General features: G+C 37.7%; 2 protein-coding genes across 3 annotated transcripts in view; one reads left to right on the forward strand and one right to left on the reverse strand.

Moving 5' to 3' along the window:
* The first annotated feature begins 8,274 nt into the window (after positions 1–8,274).
* Positions 8,275–10,961, forward strand: LOC118797993 (2-oxoglutarate receptor 1-like). Its single transcript, XM_036557289.1, has 2 exons — positions 8,275–8,440; positions 9,987–10,961. Exon 2 carries the CDS (start codon positions 10,002–10,004, stop codon positions 10,959–10,961), a length of 960 nt encoding a protein of 319 aa, XP_036413182.1. The 5' UTR covers positions 8,275–8,440; positions 9,987–10,001.
* Positions 10,962–20,694: 9,733 nt separating this feature from the next.
* si:ch211-132g1.7 (prostaglandin F2 receptor negative regulator) overlaps positions 20,695–24,933 on the reverse strand; it is a 30,570-nt gene continuing 26,331 nt past the window's right edge. For both annotated transcript variants that reach the window (XM_036557405.1, XM_036557404.1), the window contains exon 9: positions 20,695–22,001. In XM_036557405.1, the coding sequence (XP_036413298.1) occupies positions 21,838–22,001 (164 nt within the window). In that variant the 3' untranslated portion in view covers positions 20,695–21,837. The remainder of the gene's footprint in view (positions 22,002–24,933) is intronic.

The following is a 24,933-nucleotide window of genomic DNA, read 5'->3' on the forward strand; positions in this document are numbered from 1 at the left end:
AGAAATGTTTAGATCTTTCAAGGAGACATCAAACCTACAGTTGGTAAAAATAAGTTAACTCGCCCTCTAATAAGTTCACACACTTCTACAATTTTTTATGTACAATTACTATTTATGGCTGAAGTTTTATGCTTCGTTTTTTCCGAACATTTTAAATAAATATAAGTTGTAGACTAAATTTTGCAGAAAACACCATATTTAAGTTTGTTCCCTGGATGTGTTAGCTTATTTGAAAAAAATCAACAAAACTTAATATGATCAGGGCTGCCCACAATTTTGCATAAGGCAGAATTCTTTCTTTCCAGCAGAGGGTGCTAATTCTCTAGGTAACATAGTTAAATAAATAGATTAAAAAGCACCAGCTTAACTTTATGCAGAGAGAAAATGGTTAATTCTGATATTTAATTTACTCTTCTCAGTAAGTAATACAGTCTGCAAATGGAGCCATCACTCTTTTTTTAAACGAATAGAAAATGATCTAACAATCTGAAAATTTTGAGATTGGTCATGAACTACTATTTTAAATTAGCAAATGATGAATGCACAGAAACATTCTTCAGACTTCAGTCACTTCTTCTTGTTACTCTGCTTGAAAAAATGTTTCTGACATCAAAAATAAGGTGTTAATGATTTGAATTTCAGTCTGAATATATGCTTGTGCTTGTTCAGAAACTGTTGCACATCTAATGACAGAAGCAGAGGCTGAGGCAGCATTGTAGGTTTGGTCACAGCCACAACTTCATGAGTTAAAGGCACATTCCAGTCACCCTCCTAATAGTTCCATGTGAAGTGGACACAGGATATTTGTACATTTTAAGGGAGATTGAAAACTGTAGAGAGTGCAGATGGAACTGGAATTCTTTTAACCAACATTCTGTGATCAGTGTGTAAATGTAGATGTAAAGAGAGTTTATAGAAAGCTCTCACGGAATTGAAGTTTTTTATTCAGATGTAAATGAACAGGGGGCATTTCTGTATATCCAGGTTTTTCATCTCTTAACTTTTCACTCAACTAATGCACTCCTACCTATTTATGTTTTATGTGATATTTCTAGTTTCAGTCACACGACTATATTGTTGATGGAAAACTGTTCATGTTACAAGGGGCCTGTGTGAAGAGACTATGTGGTCAAATTGCTGAGAAATTCATTGAAGACTGTCACACGCACAACCCTTCTAGTGATTTGTAGTAAAGTTTTAGTATTCATCTTTGTTTTAAACAGTTTAATATCTGATCCTGATCCTAAGCTAACATTTGTTGTAGACTTACAGTCATTTGTAAGCTTATTAACTGGGCTTGTTAACACTTTGTAACTGGCCAGTTATCTATCTTGGAATTTTTTTTACTGTGGCCTGTATGACTTACTCCCTAACCTTACTCTGCTACGTAACAAACACATTTTGAGGGGTTCATTTAGCTGCTATCTAGCATTCTAACCTATTTTTTAATGATTACTGTTCAGGTTCCATAGCAGTATAAAGAGCTTTATAGTTGCTGCCCTTTAAGACTAATGTGCAGGAAGACTTATGTTTGTGTGGATTAAAATACATACAAGCTTTATATAACTCAAAAGCGTGAGTGAGTGGTTATTAGTAGCTATTAAGATTGACACTGTTAGGTGATTCATAAACAAACCACCTTCCAGGCTCACTAGCAGTGTGCTGTTTAGGCTCATTCCATATTATGTTTTCCCGATGGACAGATTAATGACAGGCTGGTATTTTGATAGAAGCATTTGCTAATCTAGTTGATGTCTCTGAACTTGGTTTAAAACACCTTCTCCTTCTGATCTTTTCATCAGTCAGTGTTATTACATTAATGGCTCTGTGGCTGTTATCCTTCCAGGATGTTTACAAGAATTAACTCTCCTTCAAGGTATTTTATCATGCAGTGGAACAAAAATCAAGAGGTGATAGAGAGGAATGGGCCTTATTTACCATCTGTTCTTAAGAAGAAATTTCTTCTTAAAACTTACTTATGGAGTTTTCATGAAGATTTTCATACTCATGAATGTTTTCTTGTTAGGGATTTGTTCTTAGGTAAGAACAGAATCTACACACACTCAAGAGCACAAAGGTACAAACAATTTAAGAACATATGTTTCTTATTAAACAAGAAAAAACATTGGGTGAATGAGGCCCTGGATCTCCTTCCAGGCTGTTTTATCATTGTCATTTTGTTTATTTTCAGACTGTAGAAAGGTGAGCTAGAGTCTTATTAGGCTATAGCAATTTTAAAGACAGGTAAAGACGTTAATGCCTCTTAGGCTGCAATTGTTACTACTGGCACACTCATGGACCAGCACCCTCCTGTATGTTTTTCCCCCAGAGGGGCTGATCTTGCCTACTTTGTAGGGGGTGTGTCGAGTAGTATGTAGAGATAATCAGTTTGAGAATTAATCCTCTCATGACATTATAGATACTAGGTGATTTCCTTAAGCTTACACTTTCTAAGCCGCTTATCCTTCTGGATCGTGGGGGGAGCTGGAGCCTATCCCAGCACACACATTCACACACACTCTCACACCTAGGGGCAATTTAGGAATTGAGCTCAGGCCCTTCTTGCTGTGAGGCGACAGCACTACCCACTGCGCCTAATTTCCTTAAGAAGTAAACTGATTATATATCAGTATTATTAAACAGAAAAAGTGAAAAAGATCATGTAAAGGTTACAAGTATGACTCTGTGTGTATGTGTGTGTGTGTGTGTGTGTGTGTATGAGTAAGTGATGGTAGGAATGCATGTTTTATTTTATTTTATTCACTACATGTAAATGTTTGTCTGATACTGTGCACTGTGAGCTCCTGTAACCAAAACCACATTCCTCGTATGTGTAAGCATACCTGGCCAATAAAGCTTGATTCTGATTCTGATTCTGTTTCTAATCATAGCAAGTCAATGTGTAGGATAGGAACTACTTTTCCTTCTGCCTTCTCCCTACACTTGTCACACACACTGACAAAGAGAGCCGCATCTCATTTGGGTTCCCTGTTCGGATTGGGTTTCCTAAACAGGGCAGTTTATTTAGTACTAATACACACACACACACACACATTCTCTAAGCAGCTTATAGTACTAATACAAAGACTTTCAAATAAAATTTAAATGTCCACAATTTTTAATGTCCGATTCCCCCTTTTAAAATGATTGGTCTTTGTTTCAGGATATTACCCTTGGTATTACTTGGTATTGGATCCTTAATAATCAGTCTCATAGTAGAAGAGGGACTTACTATCTCTGTCAGGGGTTGGGGGGATAGCTCACCCAGTGGTGTCTGCATGCTTACCTGTTAAAAGGTTGAAGGTAATGGCTATATTACATCATTTTTACAACTGGGGAGAAGGTAACTTCCCTTTCAGTGTTTTATTGTTGTTATTTTAACATTTCCTCAGGGAGGGCACTCATTCTTGACAATAAAGTCAAGCACATACCAGTCTGTCATACTGAGATTGGCAGGGTGTTGCCAGGGTACACCCTCTTACTGTACACTTTATGAAAAGTGTGTGGAACTTCAAGTGTGTATCTAGGACTGCTGTCCCCCTTGGGGCCTGTCTATTGTCATTGAGTCTCCTATTAAGCCTCTGGAGTCTGTGGATAAGAGGTTTGTTTTATATGAGACTGCCTCACTGGCCTCTGCAAAGTATGAAGGTGATCTGAATGTGCTATTAGTACAGCCTTAATGTTCTCTGTTCTCTCACTAAGAGTGTTGATTGACATATTTTAAATGAACCAAAGTCATTTGAAGTGAACCTGAATGAACTGCAACTTGCCTTGGTATTGGATCAAAAAGAAAATTTGTGGTATCATCCATTCTTAATAATCAGTCTTATTGTAGAAGAGCCATGAGCTGTTCCCCTTTGCAGGGACTTTCTATCTCCGTCAAGGGTGGAGGGAATAGCCGACGTTTTTTACTGGTCCACTTTATCTGTGACAAGATATCAGATCACTCATTGTTCACACCACGGCTCCTTTAGAACTCAGACCCCAGCAGGGTAAAACCTAATTACTGGCAATTCATGATGCACAGATCTGATTGGCTAAGCCATAACATACTCCAATAGTACCAAGCTATTATAAACAATTATTTTATATAAACCATTGTTCATGGGATCATCTTTTATCAAAATGCCTTTTTCCCATTGAAAATAGGTTTATTCAACACTGCTGTGCCCTTTTTTAAAGCATCACCTTTTAACCATGAGGGCTCCCATGGCTTAGTGCTTTTTTGTGGTTTGTTCTGCTGTCTCTTGAAATTGCACAAACCCATGGGCAGCCATTCTCCTAGGTAGTTTGTTTTTGCTCGCTAAGTACTGGAAGACTGTGACTTTGTATGTGCGGTATGCCTTGAAATAAATTTTATGTTCATTTTCGCTGTGATAAGACAGTGATCATCAGTTATCATTGGTTAATCTAAATACTTCTGTCCAGTTATAGGCTCATTTCATTCCTTTTGTTCTTCCATATTCAGTATAATATATTTATTGTCAAATCTTATTCTTTATTCTTATGGCTCTTGTTATATTATTTTTTTGCTACCCAATGTCAACCAAAGGAGGATGGGTTCCCCTTTTGAGACTTGGTTTCTCTTAAGGTTTCTGCCTCTTGTCACTGCTGCCCGTGGCTTGCTTATTTGGGGTTTGGACCCAAATTTTCTGTGTAGCTGCTTCATAACAAAATGTATTGTAATAAGTGCTATATAAATAGATCTTGAATTGACTTGAGTTTGTTGAACATGTTCACATATGCTAAAAAAAAACATGATTATCAGTCTAAGACCAGTTGAAATGCTAAAATAGTGAATAGTGAAATATGAAAACAACTATGCCCAGTGTATATACTAAAGGTATATTCAATATTCAAGCTCTTTTTTTTTCTTCTTTTTGCATCTGAAGACCACAGGAGGCTACACATGCTCTGTCCTGTCTGTGCACTGTGTACATACATTAATCATACTTAATCCTTCCTCACTCTAGAACCTCTCAAGCTCTGTCAGGGTAATTGGGGACGTCACAGTTTTATTGTTTTCAGGTCTTTCTGAAGACGTTCAATCAAGTTCACATCCAGACTCTGGCTAGTTCACTCAAGGACATTCACAGACCTGTCCCAAAGCCACTCCTTCATTACCTTGACATGTTGGAAGGTGAACCATTGCCCTGGTCCTGAGGGCTCTCAAGCAGGTTGTCCTCAAGAATTTCTCCATACTTTGATCTGTTCATCTTTCCCTCAATCTTGACCAGGCCTCTCAGTCTGTGCTGCTGAAAAACATTCCCATAGCATGATGCCACCTTGCTGTGCTTCACTGTAGAGGTGTAACTGACCAGGTTATGAGCGGTGCCTGGTTTTCTCCAGGTGTAATGCTTTGCATTCAGCTTGCTTTCATTTGACCTGAGAAGTGGCTTTTGTTTGGCTACTCTACTATAAAGCCCTGACTGGTGGAGCGCTACAGAAATCATTGTCCTTTTGGCCGGTTCTCCCATCTCTACACAGGAGTTCTGTCATGTCTGTCTTGGTCAACTCTCCCTTCCCTAAAGCCCTTCTCCCAATTTGCTCAGTTTAACTGGGTGACCATCTCTAAGAAGAGTCTTGATGGTTCTAAACTTCTTCCATTTAAGAATAATGGAAGCCACTGTGTTCTTCCAAACTTTAATGGCAGCCTTCTCTAGATTTGTGCCTCGACACAGCTCTGTGTCTGATGTCTATGGGCAATTCCTTTTGCTTTGTGGCTTGTTCTGTATATTGTCAGAAGTAGGGCTTTATGTAGACAGAGATGTGCCTGCCTAAATTATGCACAATCAACAGAATTCACCACAGATTGACTGTAATCAAGTTCTAAAATCATCTCAAGAGTGATCAGTGGAAATATGATGCACCTAAACTTAATTTTGAGTGATATAGCAAAAGGTCTGAACACTTTGCAATAAATGTATAAAACATTTGTTTAAAACCTGTTTGGACTTTTAATAGAGTATTTATTTGGAGATGGAAAGGAAAAAAGCCATTTAATCCATTTTAAAGACAGACTGACAGAAGGAAAAAGTGCAGGTGTCTGAATGCACTGCATATGCAATCAGCAGTATGTAGTAATGGAGCAACATCCTTAGTGATCCTTGAGGTGGATGTCATTTGGGATGTAGGCAGAGCAGTGGCATGCAAAGTCTGTGCACACCGCTGGTCAAGCTACACATGCACATCTAGCAGGAGATTAGTACAATAAACAAAATACAAATCCTACACGAAGTACATATAGAGCTTTGTAAAATATTTTACAATTCTGCTCTTTTGCTGTTTTTCTGTTGTTTTTAGCAGTTTTTAGCAGTTGCAGTTAAATAATCCGGAAATCTGGGGGTGATGCCCTCAGCACCCCTACTTTCCATATCACTGATTTAGTGTATCTAAACATTATGTAGAATTAGGAACATAAACAAATGACTAATGTTAGAAGTCTATTATAGACTTCTATATTAGATTACCATACTCAAAGATTACTTTAAAAAATAAATTAAGTAATACAGTGTCATATACAACAAAGTGTAAATATTAACATGTGGATAACTGTAGGTTATCCCCAGCTGTAACTGTTTAGTAGTAACTGTTTTAAAACAAAAAAAGGTTTATTTATTTATTTAATGAATTTTGTGTATTGTTTATAGACAAAATACATGCTTACAGCTGTGATAAATACATATACATTTCTGCTTATGAGTTTATGAGCTGAGCTAAGGTGCTTACCATTTAAAAAATTATGAGTGATTACAAAATATAAGTTTCTTTTATTTGGTAATAGTGCCCAGATGAAGCTATTTACCATTCCAGAAATGTGACTCTATTGTATTACACATAATAATAACAACTAAAACTACACAGTCAAAGGTTTTCATACTCTTACATGTTGGGCCAGTTAATACACACTCAAATACATAGAGATCACTGTGAAGGTAAAGAATTTGCACCTCTGCCTTATTCAACTCTAATCAGTGTATGTGTATAAACAGTCGGTGTGTTTCAGTTGTTGGGGAAACCTTGTGCTTATGTCTGCACTTATATATAAATATATATATCATATATAAATATGGGGAAAGCAAAAGAACTGTCAAAGGATCTGTGAGAAAAAGTTATAAAAAGATGGCATTCGGGACATTTAGAAGTCTGACAAAGAAGTGGAAAACCAGACTGAAACAAAGTGGTATGGCTGCTTTAGAATGGACTATATTATGAGATACTAAAACAGAAATAGGCTGCATGGTAGATTTACCAGAAAAAACACATCACAAAACAACCCACTTGCAAATATGCCAAAACGGCATCTAGAAATATCTCAAGACTTCTGGGATAAACTCATTTTTCTCTACATTTTGCTCTATATTCACAACCATAAACATGTGGAAAGATATCAACTAGGCCCATGAAGACAAATCCAACATCCCTACCATGAAGCGCTGAGTTGGATGCTGTTTTAGGGGAAATTTGGTCAAACTTGATGGTAAGATGATTGCAGCAGATCAAAAAATCTTGGAGCAATGCATCAGCTAGGAACTGCACATGGGGCACAACAAAGAACAAGGTCAAGCTGACCTTTCAGTGGCTGCAGCAGAATAAAGTGAAGGAGTGGCCGGAGTGCTGTCCCTGGACCTCAACATCATTGAGCCGTGTGACAGAGAGCTCAAAAGTGTAGTACATGCAAAGCAATCAAGATTTATAGGACCTGGAAACTTTTGCCAAGAATACTGTGTAGCTTTACCAACTGAGAAAATAAAGGCATTCATTCACAACTATCACAAATTGCTGCAAGCTGTCATTGAAGCCCAAGGTGGCATCCCATGATATTAAAAACTAAGGGTATGAACATTTTGACAGGGATATGTAAACACTACATATGCATTGTATTACAAGGGTATGTAAACTTTTAATTGTGTATTTATCTTTGCAGTAAGTGTGTGTTAAAACTATATAACATTAGAATAAATACAAAAATTAACAAGAGTATGTTGCTGTATCCTAAGCCTTTATGCTGGTTATTTCATAAATGTATACGTCTATGCAAAAGATTATGTTTCATGTCCTCACACACCATTATATCCAGTCAAAGGAGCATATTCCCAGGAGTGCTTGTGGAAACTATCACAATATGATAATTTTCAGGTACATATCAGTTGCCAGCCTCAAATTCTGCTTTTCCCCCACACATAAAAATCCCCAGTGATAATTGTGTTCATTTGTGTCTAGCTAGGATTAAACACTGTGCTTACAAGTACAAAGAACTGTTGTCAACAACAAAAAAAAAAAAGAAAGAAAAAAATCAACTTGCAGTGTTTTTCTTTTGAAGGAAAGTAGTGCGTTGGAGATTTTAGGGGAGGGCCCAAATATTTTAAGTAGATGGATCAACCTAGAGATTAAGGAAACACTAGAGAGCACAGCTGAGGGGACAGCATTATTTCTCACTGTGAGTATTACTGCGCAAGCCTACGCTATTGCTCAACAGAGGTGGATAGAGTAGCCTAAACCCATACTCGCCTAAAATTATTGGTAGTGATTGGAGTAGTGACTCAAGTAGAAGTAAACATAGGCTAGCAAAACACAGCTTGAATAGGAGCAAGCAGGTAAAACTCTTTCTGAGTACTTGAGTCATCTATAGAGAGCCTGTAGTACATCCAGTTTGCTACACATTGTTCTTCTCTGTTTGAGATTCCATTGCTCTAAAATAAAATGCTAAAGCTAAAAAATAAGAGGGAAAGAGTAAATTATATGTCACTACACAAGTGCTACAAGAATGTATTGTCAAATGCTTATATATCTCTATTTTTAATCATGTCTTTGGTGTTTGCTGTGCAATGATGCTTGTGGCATAACTTTCTTCTTCATGATTGTAAATGTATTTATAATCTCTGGTTGTGAAAGTGTTTATAATCTTTTAAAACAACAAATAAAAGTGCCTACTAAAAATGCTTACTCAGAAATATAATTTAATGTTTCCAAAGTCTTATTACCAGTGGAACTGTAGCATATAGCCAGCTCTATAATTATTGATACCCTTGGTGAAGATGGATAAAAAGGTCAGGAAAAAATGTGTTTGTGGTGAATTAGCTCGATCTCACACTGAAAACATCTAACCTTAACTGAAGTAAATTTAGCCTAGGAAAGCGAATCTTATCAAAAAAACATGTGTCACAATTACTGGCACCCATAGAAATTTTTATGAAAAAATTGTAACTAAAGCATGTTACTGTGTCATCAATACTATAATTAAATGCCACCTCCATGCCAACAAATCATTCAGAAACTGTGACAGAAGAAAGCTTTTTTCTTTGATCTAATCACAAATGTAGGTGCCTGGAATTCACTAGACACTAGAAGAACTTGGTTCCACGGTCAGATGAGACAAAAATACACTGTTACGAAAACAAACACACAAGGTGTGTTTTGTTTAAAAAGAAAGATTGTGCTATAGCAGAAAATATGATCGGGATCTGGAGAGATTCTCTATTCCTTGCTCTGTATTCTCCATTATCATCAAAGAGAATAAGAAGAGTATTGGCTGTTATTTTGGCACAAAGCATTAAATGCAGCGGTGGTAATAATTGTGACACATATTTTTTTTTAAATTGGTTTTATGCTAAATTTACTTCATTTAAACGTTTTCTCATGTCTTTTTCTTCCACCAAGGGTGCCAATAATTATGTCACTGGCTATAACACAATCAACAGCATATCCGTTGGCCTGAAAAAATATTTGACAGTGAAAGTGAAGAATTGTTTTTTTCTGTACATTTATGCATGATGGTAATGAGCGTTGATCTCAAAATAATCAAAATATGGTAGAAACATGGTCATGGAGAAAAGTAACGTGTGGCTATATGCTAGACCTTTTTTGTTTTGTTTTGTGTTTTGCCTTTAACGGCTGTGGGACGCTTGCTAGCCTGCACAACCTAAAAACAATTTTATCTGGCTGATATCTACCACCTCTCTCACTGTCTAATTCTCTGCCCCCAGAAAAGACGCAGGACTATGGCCAGCAACACATATTATGGAAATGGTTCCAGTGGCAACTGCACCAATATTGACTACCTTATGAAGCGCTATTATCTACCTTTCATGTATGGAATAATTTTTGTAGTGGGTGTACTGGGTAACGTGACCTCACTACTGGTTTACCTGGTTAAAGTGCGTCCCTGGAAAAGCAGCAGCATCATCCTGGTCAACTTGGCCACAACTGACCTGTTGTATATGCTGAGCATGCCATTTTTAATCTACTACTATGCACAAAGTGACTCCTGGACATTGGGTGACTTCATGTGCCGTTTTGTGCGCTTTGGCTTCCACTTCAATCTCTATGGCAGCATTCTCTTCCTCACCTGTCTGGCTGTTTTTCGTTATGTGGCCGTAGTGCACCCTCTACAAGCAGCTAAGATTCAGAAAAAGAGATGGGGTTTACTCGCGTGTGTTCTGACCTGGACCCTTGCAGCTGCACAAATGGCACCCATCTTCAGTATGATCTTCACTGTGAAGGAGAACAACACAACCTCCTGCTTAGACCTGGCCAGCAACAACCCAACACATGTATGGTGGTATAGCTGGATGCTGATGGTTCTAGGCTTCTTACTACCCCTGGTAGTGGTATGTGCATGTTACATATGCATAGCAAAAGAGTTAGGAAGGGGTCCACACACTCAAAATAGGAGTCGTACTCGGGCAAAGAGGCTCATTGCATTAGTAATAATCTGTTTTGTGGTTTGCTTTTTTCCTTATAATGTTCTGCGCACACTGAGAATATACACAAGAATAATTCCTGATGGCTCCTGCATGCTAATGAGATGTGTACATGCTGCTTATGTGGTTTCAAGGCCAGTGGCAGCACTCAATACAATATTCAACTTGGGGCTGTACACCTTGGCTGGTGACCGCTTCAAACAGGCATTTTTAAGTCTCCTTTTAAACAGCTGCCGAAGACCTTTAGTCAAGCAATGAATAGCCCACACCGCTGACTCGAAAGTTTTATACTAAATGATTCTGGGCTTAGAACTTTTTTATCCAAAATATTCACAGTAGTTTTTAAAAATATAAACCAGTAGGTAATCTCACTTAAATACCTGCTTCACTGTCCTTGACATACTTATCCATTAACCTTTAAGCACCATGCTAATGAATGTTAAGCCTGATTCAAACCTCTTGTCTATGTTGATGTCTTTCAATGTCTTTATTATTGTTAAATGTCTCTGTTTGTATTAGTCTGCCTAAAAATAGATGAATCTACCGTAGTATGATGGACTCACCATTTCCTTGCATTTCAAAAGATTCTAATGGGGTTAGGTTCATATCTCTGTTTTAGTGGCCCACTACAAAATCAATTTTGTAGCAACTGATGTGAGGTTGGACAAGGTTTACATAACATTTGCAAAAATCTCAATCAGCATTATATGTTGGTAATTAAAATTATGTTGAAAACAACAACAAATTTGCCACCATGCAAAAATAAGCACAGTCACACACAAAAAACTGCACCCCATCTAAACTGTGATATTTCACACAAAAACAAAATAAGTATAATTTGAAATTAGTAATGTATTTTATATATCCATAAAGCTTGTCCAACCTCCCAGTAGTTGCTTCAAAAGAAGAACTGGGTAGAGAATGGGTAAATTAATTACAACAATAGACAAAGAATAGATTTCAAATAAACGACATTAAAACAATGCACTCAAAGAAATAGTTATTTAGCATAAATGTAAGGTCAAAAACATAATAATAAATAAAATGTTATTTTTAATAGCATTTTACACTTCTAACAGACGAATGGTATCAGACCTGTCTTAGAGGGCCACAGCACTGTAGGGCCCAGTATTTTCCCTGATTTCCCTAATTCAACTTAGCAGCCTTTTACCAAGCCTGTCATGAGTTAAACTAGGTGTTCAGCACTAAACTCTACAGTGGATCTGGTCCTTCAGGACCTAATTTTGGCACCTCTTGTCCATCCAAAATTGTACTCAAGATGTAGGGGAAAACTAATTAGATCAGGCAGCAACACGCCAAAACAGGTGTTATTGTATAGATTTTGACATTACTCATTAAGAAGTGGAAACAATACTCAAAATCTAGTTCTAGATTGACAGCTCCAATGCAAAACGTTAGGACAATATGTGAAATGCAAATAAAAACAGAAAGGAATGATTTATAAATTCTGTTTGAACTGCATTAAATTACTACAAATGCTACAAAAGTACAATATTTAAAGGTTTATGTTATGAACTTCATTGTTTTTTCTAAATGTACGCTCAGTCCCAATTTCATGCCTGCAAGATGTTCAGAAAAAATAGGACAGGAGCATGCTGTAGCACCACTATGTTACATCATCTTTTCTTTTAACAGCACTTAATAAACATTTAGAGACTGAAGACCCAAATTGATCCAGTTTTTGAAACCATAACTTTTTGCCATTCTTCTGTTACACAAGTCTTCAGCTGTGCAACTGTATAGGGCCTTTGTATTTTGAGCTTAATAAGACACATCTTCAATGGGAAAGAGTGTGGACTGTCTTGATCATGCAGCCATGCTTTTGTGATGTGCGGTGTGTGTTGCTTGGCGTTGTCAAGTTGTAATAAGCATGGACGTCCTCGAAAAAGACGGCATCAAAGACAGCATATGTTGTTCCAAAACGTGTTAATGAATCAATGGTGCTTTAACAGATGAACAAGTTACCCACTAACCCCCCATACCATACTCTGGCTTTTGAACTTTACATTGGCAACAATCTGTATAGTTTTTTTTCTTCTTTGGCCCAGAGAACACATCATCCGTTATTTCCATAACTAATCTGACAGGTGGACCACAATACATGTATTGATTACCCGAATCTTTTAGTGATTGTGCAATATAGAGGGCGAAACACATAAAATCCTTGCAGTCCCTGGCTGAGGAGCATTATTTTTTAACTCACGATTTTTTTGCCAATGCGATTGTTGGCACAGTGGCGAGCCTTGACCCATCCTTGCTCATAAAACACTAGGCCTTTCCTGGACGCTCCTTTTATATCTATGCATTATTGCATTACATTTCACAGCATTTCTAGTCTTAAATTGCTGCATTTCAACTATTTTGGAATGTCATAGAAATAAATGTTTTAGATTCATAAAAAACAATTATGTTTTAGGGTAATACAGCACATCTCTTGTCTTAGTAATTTTTTGTTCAAATACAGGTCAAAGTAGGTTTAGAAATAACTGCTTTCTGTTTTTAATTGGATTTTACCTATTGTCCCAACCTGTAGGGTGAGCTAAAGGGGGAATTGGGTTTGTATTTATTTTTATTTATTTTTTAGGCATAATGAAAAAAAAACTGTAACTTCACCACCTGCGTGAGATCACTGTAAACATTACCTGCATAAGCCTTATGTAGTTTGCATCCGCTTCTCATTTTATTGAAAAGGAAGAGGAAATTAGAAAGCTGATACTCTGGATTTACTGTAAGCCACTTGTTTCCAAACTATGGAGTTGCACGCAAAGCTATGCTTTCCAGACACTCATGTTTTTGTTGGAAATTCTTAGGGTTCAGTTCCAGGAACACCATGTCAATACCTCAAACGAAATTATTGATATAAATAAATAAATAAATAGTAATAAAAATTAATACCTTTTGGTCAAGAAAGAGACCAAGCAAATTTTGCAGTGTGTTATAATGTAGACCACCAACTTCCTTCAAAGACACCACATACAATATTACAGAGTACTGCATAACTATCAGGGAAAATGCATCTGTTACCAAAACTGTTTCATGTCAGATATTAAAAGACAGTGCCTTTCGCATTCATTGAAATATTCTCTTCTTACCTCACATGCATGTTGATGCAAAGTAGTAGGCCATGGGATTAGCCAAATGAAAAGCATGAAAGGGGAATTCTTGACACTTGATATCAAGCAATTCATCATGTGATAGAAGGTGAGCAAAAAAACAAAAACAAAACAAAAAAGGTTTATAGTGAAGTGGTATTTATTTTTGTTAACTTTTTGCTGCCACCAAGTTCTAAACAAGGTAATATTTTTCATGAAATGGTAAAATATCTCACTTTTAATATTTGATATGTGTTTTGTGTTCTATTGTGAATAAAATATGGGTCTATGAGGTTTGCAAATCATTGCATTCTGTTTTTATTTACATTTCTTTACATTTTACACAGCTTCCCAACTTTTTTGGAATTGGGGCTGTACTTTATTGATTACGGGGAAATGGTAGGTCTTACACTGACATTTCATCAGAAAAAAGGTCTTAAATAACTTACTGACTTATTTCCATGTGATATTTTTGCAGAAATAGTTTTATTATATTAACCACATTTCCAGCTGAATTCTACATAATTTTATTTCCTTACTGTGGGTGCCTTCTGTGTACTTAGACCACAGGTAAGGGAAATTTGCTACAAAAGGTAAGGGAATTTACCATGGAAAAAGTGGACTATAACATGATGCCATGTTATGTAAACCTAGCTACAATTAAATTCTTCAGGGAAATACTGTTGCGCAAGTAGGAAAGGGTGTGTGCCCCACAGACGCGCAATGGACCAAAATAAATGATAGCTTTTGTTTCTTTTGTTTCTTTTATGGCTGTTTTCTCTGCCATTTACAGTAAATATAACTACCCAATTTGTACTACACATGCGCAGCAATGCAAGTCAACAACCCAATTTGGACTACGCATACTCAGGAACGTAGTAAAATGATATCGCTGCGCAGGCATAGTCCAAATGAGGTTTCAGGTTCAAATGAGCTAGTCCCAGTAAAGAAGCAACAAGTAAGTATATTAAAGTTAATATGATTCGGGAATCAGAGGTCTTGCACACCACAGCTCAGCCATTGCCATAGCACAACATGCCATGAAGACTCAGATTTCTAGTAGACGATACCTCACAGCATGCGATACAGAGTTTCATTGGACAAACATTTTACAAAGCCTTTAAAGTAGACCACTAGTTTTCACATTTACAATGTGATTAATTCAGGAAAAAGAAAGGAGTGGCTAAAAAGCAACCTCTTACTTTCACTGACAGAATAAGCAGTTTCTGGTCACATACTCTGATCAGCTTCAGGTTGTAGTTTGTAGATTTCTATAGGTTATTTTCAGAGCTTTCAGACCTTTAACCTCTAGTTAAATATACAACTGTATTTTCAATTGTATTTCCATGTAACTGTAACTAGACCAGAATAAAGACATTAAATCATTCCATACAAATATTTTATAACAGAGTGAAAGGAAATGCGACTCTGAAAAGCCAAATCGGAATTCATGCGACTTTTACGTCAGTCCTACTCGACATTCGTCATAATTTTGCGCTGCTGAGACTCATAAATATTTCGTCTGATGTTTCTGTACCAAAACATTAGAAGAAACTCATCAAACCGCTCTGTGTTTGAAGAGGTTTCGAACGAAACGGCCGAACGTGGCCGGAGGAGACCGAGGCTGCAGCGTCAGAGAACAGTTTAAAGAATCCGAGGACACGAACCAAAGAAATGGCCGCGCCCTTTTTACGGTGAACTCGAACACACTGTGGGTGATGGGTCCAGCTGTCAACCACTGGAAATTTATACTCGCTCCTGTGATGCTGGCGAAGACGAGCGGGAGCGACTGGCGTTCGCTGACCGTCATGACTGTTTACCTCTGGACGAGCCGCCATTAGACACAGCAGGGCTGTTGGAGTTGTCAAATACCTGCTCTTGACCATTGTAAATAAATAAATAAATAAATAGAAATAAAATTAAATAAATGAAAAGGAGGCTAACAAGATATGCAGAGAAACATATGGACAACATTCTGTAATTATAAAACTACAAAGTGCACCTCTATGATAAGTGGAGCTGATAAAATGGACATAGTGTAGAAACAAGGAGGTGTATTTTAAGTTTCTCCACATGATGTTTAAAATGTGGGATATTATTTTGTATTTGTGACATGGGGGACCGACCCTGTAGGGCACAGAGGCTTCAGTTTTAATTGCTGTCACTTCAGAAGGGCTTATATCTCAGCCAGGATCCTAGTATGCTAATCTGCTTTGTGGCAGGTTAGTAGTGTAGCCTGTCAGTTCATTGCATGGTTTGTGGTAGAGAGAATAGATTGTGGGCGTTAGGAGGCAGTAGTGTGTAGGTTAAGTGTAAGGCAAGCAGGAATAATGTCATTATAAGCTTCCATCCTACTGAAAGACATCTGTCATGGGCTGTTTCTAAAACCTCTGTTGTAATGTTCTTTGCTTCCTTCCTTGCTCACCTCAGCTATTTAGAGTGACTGAGCTACTGACAGACATACTACACAGTTCCTGACTAGAACTAGATGCAGTGGAATTTTATGTTTCTGCCATAGTCAGAAAGTTGTGAAACTATTTCAATATGAAGTAAAAATATTGAAATCTTGAAATCTTGTATGTAACAAGTTTAAAATAAATCTCAGGTAAAACTAACATACAGCGACATGTAGTGGCAGATGTGTGTTTTTTGCAGTTGGGTTTAATTTAAACCACAGATGCTCATAACAGTTCTGGAGCTTAAGAACTCATGTGCCTCTTTAAACTCGTAACCACAGTTAAGCTAATGACAGGGTAAGATGATGAGACTATCGTTTATTTAAATAATAGTAAACTATTAATTCTGATTTAACACTCTCATCCTCTGTATTGTCTCAGTAATCTTGTTACTAGCCTCACAAGCCCTAAAGGAAGCCCATCACTAGACCCGCAAACCTCAAAAAAAAATAAAATAAATAAAAAAAATAACAACAACAAAAAAAAAAAACCAAACAAAACAAAATAACCGGTAATAATTCCCTGTATATGTTAACGCTACATGACTGCAATATTATAAATATAAGTTACTGGTTAGTATTTTTCATGTGCTTTCAATTAGACTAACATATGTAACTTAGGATAATTCAGGCATCCTCAGATATTTAGTTAAGCCTTGGTACATGCTCATTTTATAAACAGCTTCAGTTTGATGTCGATTTGGAGGTTATTGTTAACTAAACTGTCTACCACAGCATACTGAACTGAAATAATCAGCATAAAGTGTAGACTCTCAGCCATAATTAGATGGTATTTACATCTAAATTGGGTTGAACAGTGTAGGGCAATCTTTTTGGGTAACAAATTTCAGACATTGCCCTCCATTTTTCAGGGCTCAATTGTAATTGAACTAATATAATCATAAATTCACTTGTCATTTTAATACTTGGCTGCAAACCCCTTGCAGTCAATGATTGTCTGAAGTCTGAAGTCCATAGACATCACCAGATGCTAGGTTTCTTCCCTGGTAATGCCTTTGCCAGGCCTTTACTGCAGCTGTCTTCAGTTCCTGCTTCTTCTTGGGTTATTTTACCTTCTGTTTTGCCTTCGGTAAGTGAAATGCTCAATTGGATTGAGGTCAGGTTATTCACTTGGCCATTGCAGAACATTCCACTTATTTGCCTTAAAAAGATTTGGGTTGTTTTTGCAGCATGCTTTGGATCCGATTTACTGCCCAAATGTCCAACAAACACAGCTGTCTTCCATATTTTCTTAAGATTAATTCTTTCTTTAAACTTGTAGGACAGCAGACACTAAATCTGCACTAAATGGATTATGATCAGAGAAAGGTAGCTCAGTTTTTTTTCATTTACCTGTTGTGAAGAAAAATGCTAGCCAGGGGAAGCAAACTCGATGCTGAGTTTGCATCCCCTTGCTAGCTGGATAAAGAGACAAAATTTGTGTGAAGGATATGTTTTGGATTTCAGTACTACATATAAAAATAGCCAAAATCGGAACATAAATACATTGAGTGTGTTTTTGCTGTTCATGCTGTCTCACAAAAAAACAAATTTGTGTCATGTATGAATAAAAAGACTGGATTTGGGCCACTTTTAACTGCATCATAAACGTAGCTTTAGATAATTTGGGCAAAATCTAATCCTGTTTTGAGGCTTCCCAATGGTTCACATCTTGTGATAAACCCTCAGTATTTACTTTGCTGAAGTCTTCATGATTCTTGACTTTGACATGCCTACCTCCTGGTTAGTGTTTTTGATCTCTTGAACTCTTGTGAAGGGTTTTTTCTTGACCAGGGAAAAAATTCACAGTTGTTTTCCATGGTGTTCCAGGCCTTTTAGTGTTTTTGAACTCAAAACTGTGTTCTTTATTTTAAAGAATGTACCAGATATTTAATTTGGCTACATCTGATGTTTTTGCTATCTCTCTGATGGGTTTGTTTTGATTTTACAGCTTAAAGATGGCTTGCTTCAGTGGCAGTGACAGCTCATTAGATGTCATATTCAGAGTTAACAGCAACAGATTCCAAGGCAAATGCCACACTTGGAATCAAATCTTGACATTTATTTGCTTATCTGTAAGCCTTGGAACAGCTGAGCAGACCGTTCTCCATTTATTTTGAGCCTCTTAAAATGGAGAGGCTACGTGTGAAATTGGTTGTAATATGCCTACTCTGTTCATCTGATTGGATGTACATTTAGCAAATGTAACCAAATGACTTGCATGCTAAAAAGGGTGCCAAAAAAGACACAAAGTTAAAAGATTTTTTTAAAAGCTGATTACACAAATGAGACAAAAACAAGGCAGCAAATGTTTCAGTCAGCAGACTTTCATCAGTGATACGCAAGACATAGGCAGAAGAAAAACTCAGCTCTAAAAATCATTTAACTTTGTGGCTTTTGCCCTGTTTTTTGGTGTACGAGCCATTTATTTCATTTTTAGATTTTTGGGTGTAAATTCTCTTACTTCAAGCTCATACTCTTATTTAAGTTCCACTCCAATTTGCTGTGGAAAATATCTAAAATAACAAAAACTTTATCAGTGTCCAAATATTTATGGACCTGGTTGTATTTTTCCACACTTCTAAAGTTCAGTCTTAGAAGTTTGTTGCATTTTCTGCTTCTCGCAATCCAAGTAATCCCAATTACAAATTTAGATTCATCCGTCCATAAAACCTTACTCCACATCTCAGATTCACTCCAGTTCTTATGTTCTAGTGCACATCTTAATTTTTTTCTCAGTAACAGCTTCTTGACAGCTGCACATCCTTTCAGACCCATAGCACTGAGTTGTCGTCTTACAGTGGAAGGGAGGACAGAAACCCCTGTGGATTTTTTCAGATTGGACGCAAGAGTAGAGCTGCATTTTTTTCTCTCAAACACTCTCAAACATGAAAGCTTTAAGTACTTTTCATCTGAACATCTGGGTGACAGTTTTGGTGGGCTACCAGGTCTTGCAAGGCTGATAGAAGTTTCTCCTTCCACAGGCAGGTGGGTTCTTAAACTTAACTGCTCTGTAGTTTAAAACACGAATGCGGTTACAATTAAACTCAGTTACTGTGTCATTTAAAAATCACACATCTGCCACTAGATGTCGCTGTATTGCATGTGTAACTGGGGTCTATTTTAAACTTGATAAAGTTTAATGTGGTTTCACAGAGGTTTAGAGCAGGGTGTCCAATCTTATCAGCAGAGGGCCGGTGTGGCTGCAGATTTTCTATATTGAGGTCTTATACTCACCTAGAAAAAGTATTAATCATTGCAGTTTTGATTAGGCTTTTTCACAAAGTATTGTTTAGAGAAGCTAAACGTGACCTGTGTTTAGGCTCTCCTTGTAATTGACTCAAAAGGGAAACTGTAGCAGACACGCATCTCATCTTAACATTGTATTTCTCATTCTCCCAGCCCCACACAGGAATGATTTGCAGTGACTGCTAAGCTATGCATTGCATGGAGATGCATTGCATGGAGCATCTTCATTGTGGGATGCTGTGCAGTATTAACATCAGCCAGCTGTGCAGCTCCTCGTGGATGTGGGACACAGGGCTCATCCCTATGTGTTCCTACTGGACAAGTTTCACATCGACCACTTGTTTAAAAAATCACCACAGATATTTGGTTCCAGTTAATGTTGACTGACAAATTTTCTTTTTCTTTGCCGAGTTGAACAACTGCCCATCCTGTGCAGTCTGATACTGTTGCTTCTTCTGCCTTGATCGGGCGCCCACTGTTCGCCAGCCTTCTGAACCAGTTTGACCACCAAGGAGCTTCTTGCTGTGCAAACCTCACCTGCATGAACTGACCTTCCTAATGATACTGCTTCTGCTGCTGCTGCACAGATTCAGACTATTTAACCATTGCTTCACCTGTTTTTCCCCATTTCTGTATTATAATATTTTATACTAATGCTGTTTGCTATCCGGTGTCAACCAGAGGAGGATGGGTTCCCCTTTTGAGTCTTGGTTCTTGTCAAGGTTTCCTCCTCTTGCTCTTAAGGAGTCGCCATTGGCTTGCTCATGGGGGCGTGGACCTGGATTTTTCTGTAAAGCTGCTTTGTGAAAAACACCTGTTGTAAAAAACGCTATATAAATTAACTTTGACTTGACTTGAAATCTTTCATATAGCAAAACATGTCCTTATTAAGTAGTGTTTTGTTTTATAGTGGCTGATCATGATATAATTTGACAGTACCTCAGTATACCGGACGTTTAACTGTGGATCAGGTATACTTGTGCTTATTTTGACAGAGCAGTCAAGTTTAATTTAACATGCACCTGTGTGTTAAACCCCTTAAGTTACTGGTTTAACGGAACCTGTGTTAAACCTGAGACTAAATCACTGCTAAGCTAATGACCAAGCAACTGCTCGAAAATGTTGAAGTGTGTAGAAGTCAACAACAGTCCACAAAACACACACACAAACCCACAACCAAATACAAAACATTTATTATCCCTATGTTATACCAATAGAGAATCTGTCATAGAAAAATCTGATTCCAGCTAGGAGAACCATATCTTACACAATTTAGACTCAACTGGGCTGAAAAACATTCATCATAAAATCCAAAATACTATAAAAAACAATAACAAAAATAACAAAAACACCACAAAACAACTGTGCTTTTGTCAGTTATGTTTAGTGGTGTAGGGGGTTCTTCTTTAATATTATTACATGGTATTAAATCAAAGCTCTAAGAAATGGGGAGCCATTGAGGAAGAGAGCGCTTCTTAGGAGGGGTTTGATGGAATTATCCAATAGCATACGCTGTAGAAGAGTCTTCAAAAAGGATCCTAAGGCACAGTTTAAACCATACCATCAGTGGATTTGTTGTGTTGTTTAGCTGGTCAAAATGCTCATACTAGGATGGAAGGTAGTTGAACAGGTTATCAGTGACGTGACTATGTGTCTGTTAATTAGTATGTTAGTCCAGAAGAATTCAGCACAGTCATTGAAAACTAGCAAAGCAATCCAATTTGTTCTCCCAACATGTGTAGAACTTAAGGAGGAAAAATGTGGGGTGACTGAACCCTTAAGACCTTCCTTTGATGTAGACAGTGAGTTAACATTTACCTAAACGAGGAAGCTTTATCAGTGCATTTGTGCTTGTCACATAGGTTGAAACATTACATTATTTAAACAATTAGTGTCATGTTTTTATAAAAGAATCAGTCTCAGTGTAGAACCATAGTTAATAAGTTCATAGTATCAATATAATGTGAATTCACACTTTGGATTGGAATGTGTTGTTGCATCATTTGAACACAGAAAGAGGTTTTTGGATATCAGATTCACTGAAACACCCTCACAGTCTCAGGAGTACAATTTCATCTTTCATCTTTTACAACATACTTTACCTCTGTAAAACTGTTTCATATTTAAAAATAAGGAAGGAAAATAAATCCTAACAATATTAAGTCCCAGATCCATCGTTTCCCTTGGGAGTCTTCATTGGTTTGGAAGATGCTTATTCTTATTCTGTCCACAGTTATTTTCTCTCTTCTAAGGTTCTGTCATGTTGTGGCCATAGTGCACAGACAGGAGAAGAACAGCTTTATGTATGCTGTGCCTGTCAGTCTATCTCCAAGTCCATGAGCTTGATGCGAGAGCGTGGTGTGTGTGTAGTGTTTCTACAGCAGCAACGAGCACAGACAAAGCCTAGAATGAGGGAGAAGAGACCCACGGAGAGAGAGGCACATGTCCCGTACAGCAAAGGTAACTTTACTGAATCCCATACTAAAAAAATAAAAAATTAAAATCAGTACCAAAATCAAGACCATTTCACAAGACATTTTGCACTAAACAAAGTATGATCTTACAAATGTTCTTCAGATCGAAAAGATCAACATGGTACATAATAAACAGTAGTGATAAGAATTGTAAGAGTAAGTTTGTGGCAGAGTGCTTGTGTGTCAAGTACACACAAACACACATACAAGTACTCGACCACAAAATTACTCCAAATTCTCATAACTACTATTTAATATGTAATATCAGCCAATCATGTGGCAGAATTGCAGTGCATAAAATGGGCCAGCAGCTTTAGGTAATGTTCACATCATTCACTAGAATGGGGAAATTTTATCAGTGATTTTTGGTGTCAGATGGGATGGTTTGAGTGTTTCTATAACTGTTGATCTCCTTGGATTTTCATGCACAACAGTCTCTTGAATTTATGCAGAATGGTGCAAGAAAGATAAAACAGTGAACAGAAGTTCTGTGGACAGAAACACCTTGTTGACGAGAGGTCAACAGAGAATGGCCAGACTGGTTCAAGCTGACAGAAAGGCTATGGTAACTCACATAACTACTCTGTACAATTGTGTTGAGCAGAAAAACATCTTTGAATGCACAACATGTCAAACTTTGAGGTGGATGGGCTACAACTGCAGAAAACCATGTTAGGTTCCACTTCTGTCAGCCAAGAACAGAAAGCTGAGGCTGCAGTGGGCGCAGGTTCACCAAAACTGTACAGTTGAAGGCTGGAATAATTTAGTCTCCAACAGCAGAATTTGGCACCAACAGCAAATTTGTCACCAGCAGCAAAAATCCATGGACCCAATTTGCCCTGTGGCAACAGTGCAAGCTGGTGGAGGTAGTATAATGTTGTTTTCGTGGCACTTTCTGGGCCCAAAACCACAAAATAATCACCGCTTGAATGCCACTGCCTATTTATGTATTGTTGCTGACCATGTGCACTGACCACAGTTTGCCCATCTTCTAATGGCTACTTCCAGCATGATAATGCACCATGTCACAAAGCAAAAGTTCTCAAACTTGTTTTATGAACATGACAATGAGTTCAGTGTTCTTCAGTGGCCTTCCCAGTCAGTTTTGCAGCATGAAAGTACACCTGAAAAATCTTCAGGAATTGCATGGACCAGAATTTTAAAGGAATGTTTACAGCATCTTGTGGAATCCATGGTATGAAGAATTGAGGCTGTTTTGAGAGCAAAGGGATGCCCTTATTAGTACAGTGTTACAAATGAAGTGCTATATATATATATATATATATATATATATATATATATACACACACACACATATACACACACACACACATATATACACACACACACACACACACACTTTCACACATCCTTCTCTCTAGTCTACACTGACAGGATTTTTCAGGTGTGCTTTCATGCAGCAAATCTCTCATTCTACCACATCCCAAAGGTGTTCTATTGAATTTAGATCCCACATCATTACACCACCTCCACCAGTCTGACCCAAGGCAGGTTAGGTCCATTCATGCTTTTGGCACTAAACACTGACCCTAGCATCTGTGTGCCTCATTAGAAATCAACATTCTTTAGACCTGGCTATATTTTTCCAGTGTTCATCAATCCAGTTTTGGTGAGCTTGTACCCACTGCAGCCTCAGCTTTCTGATTAGATAATTGCAAGAATGAGCAGGTGTACAGGTTTTCCTAATAAAGTGATCAGTAAGTGTGTGGTGTGTGTGTGCACACACACACACACATTGTATACCATATAGGTGCACTTTGTAGTTCTACAATTACAAACTGTGGTCCATCTGTTGCTCTGCATACTTTGTTAGCTCCCTTTTACCCTGTTCTTCAGTTGTCAGGACCTCCACAGGACCACCACTAAGCAGGTTTTATATGGGTGGTGGATCATTCTCAGCACTGCGATGACACTGATATGGTGCTGCCATGTTAGTGTGTGTTGTGCACGTATGAATGGATCAGACACAGCAGTGCTGGAGTTTTTAAACTCCATCATCCAAAAATATCTCGCCAACTATGCAGCAACAGATGAGCTGTTGTCTCTGACTTTACATCTTCAAGGTGGACCAACAAGGTAGGTGAGTCTAATAGAGTAGAAAGGAAGTAAATGGACCCTCATGTCTCTCTTACTTTTCTGGCTGTCCTTCTTAGTTAGGCTGTAATAACCAGACCTGCTGGAGTCACTGCTGCACTCTGTTAACTTTGTACATTGTGATCAGTCACTCTTTACAGAACTAACTCTGTGTGTTTTCCTTTTCTTTGCCCATTTAAACAAAAGCCCATCCTGTGTGGTCTGATGCTGTTGCTTAAAGCTGTAAAGCTGCTTTGTGACGACACCTGCTGTAAAAAGCGCTATACAAATAAGCTTTGACTTGACTTGTTTAAAAACTCCCGCTGCACTGCTGTGTCCGATCCACTGGTACCAGTGCAACACACACTAACACAGCACCACCACATCAGTGTCACTGCGGTGCTGACAACGTGCAATCACCCAAATAATACCAGCTCTGTGGGGTCCTATGGTGGTCCTGACTATGGAAGAACAGGGTGAAAGGGGGCTAACAAGGTATGCAGATAGACAGATGGACTACAGTCTGTAATTGTAGAACTACAACTGCAACTGTGTGGTAAGTGGACCTGATAAAATAAGCAAAGTGTAGATACAAGTAGGTGTACTTATATATGAGAAAATATATATACAAAGATGACTCTAATACTTTTGTGCTTTACTTATCACTAATTTAAGCCTGGCTTAATTTTCTTTGTTACATGACAAATTAAGTGACTAATGAACAACAGGATACTCTAAAAAAATCTTTATCAAGCTAAATGCTAGCTAGTCAGTAGAGAGCAAACAGTTGACTTGTCTTCACTCTCTGCCCACAGTTTTTATGCATTTTCATTCTACCTCAGTGG

Source organism: Colossoma macropomum, unplaced genomic scaffold, assembly GCF_904425465.1.
Source record: "Colossoma macropomum unplaced genomic scaffold, Colossoma_macropomum, whole genome shotgun sequence".
NCBI lineage: Eukaryota > Metazoa > Chordata > Actinopteri > Characiformes > Serrasalmidae > Colossoma > Colossoma macropomum.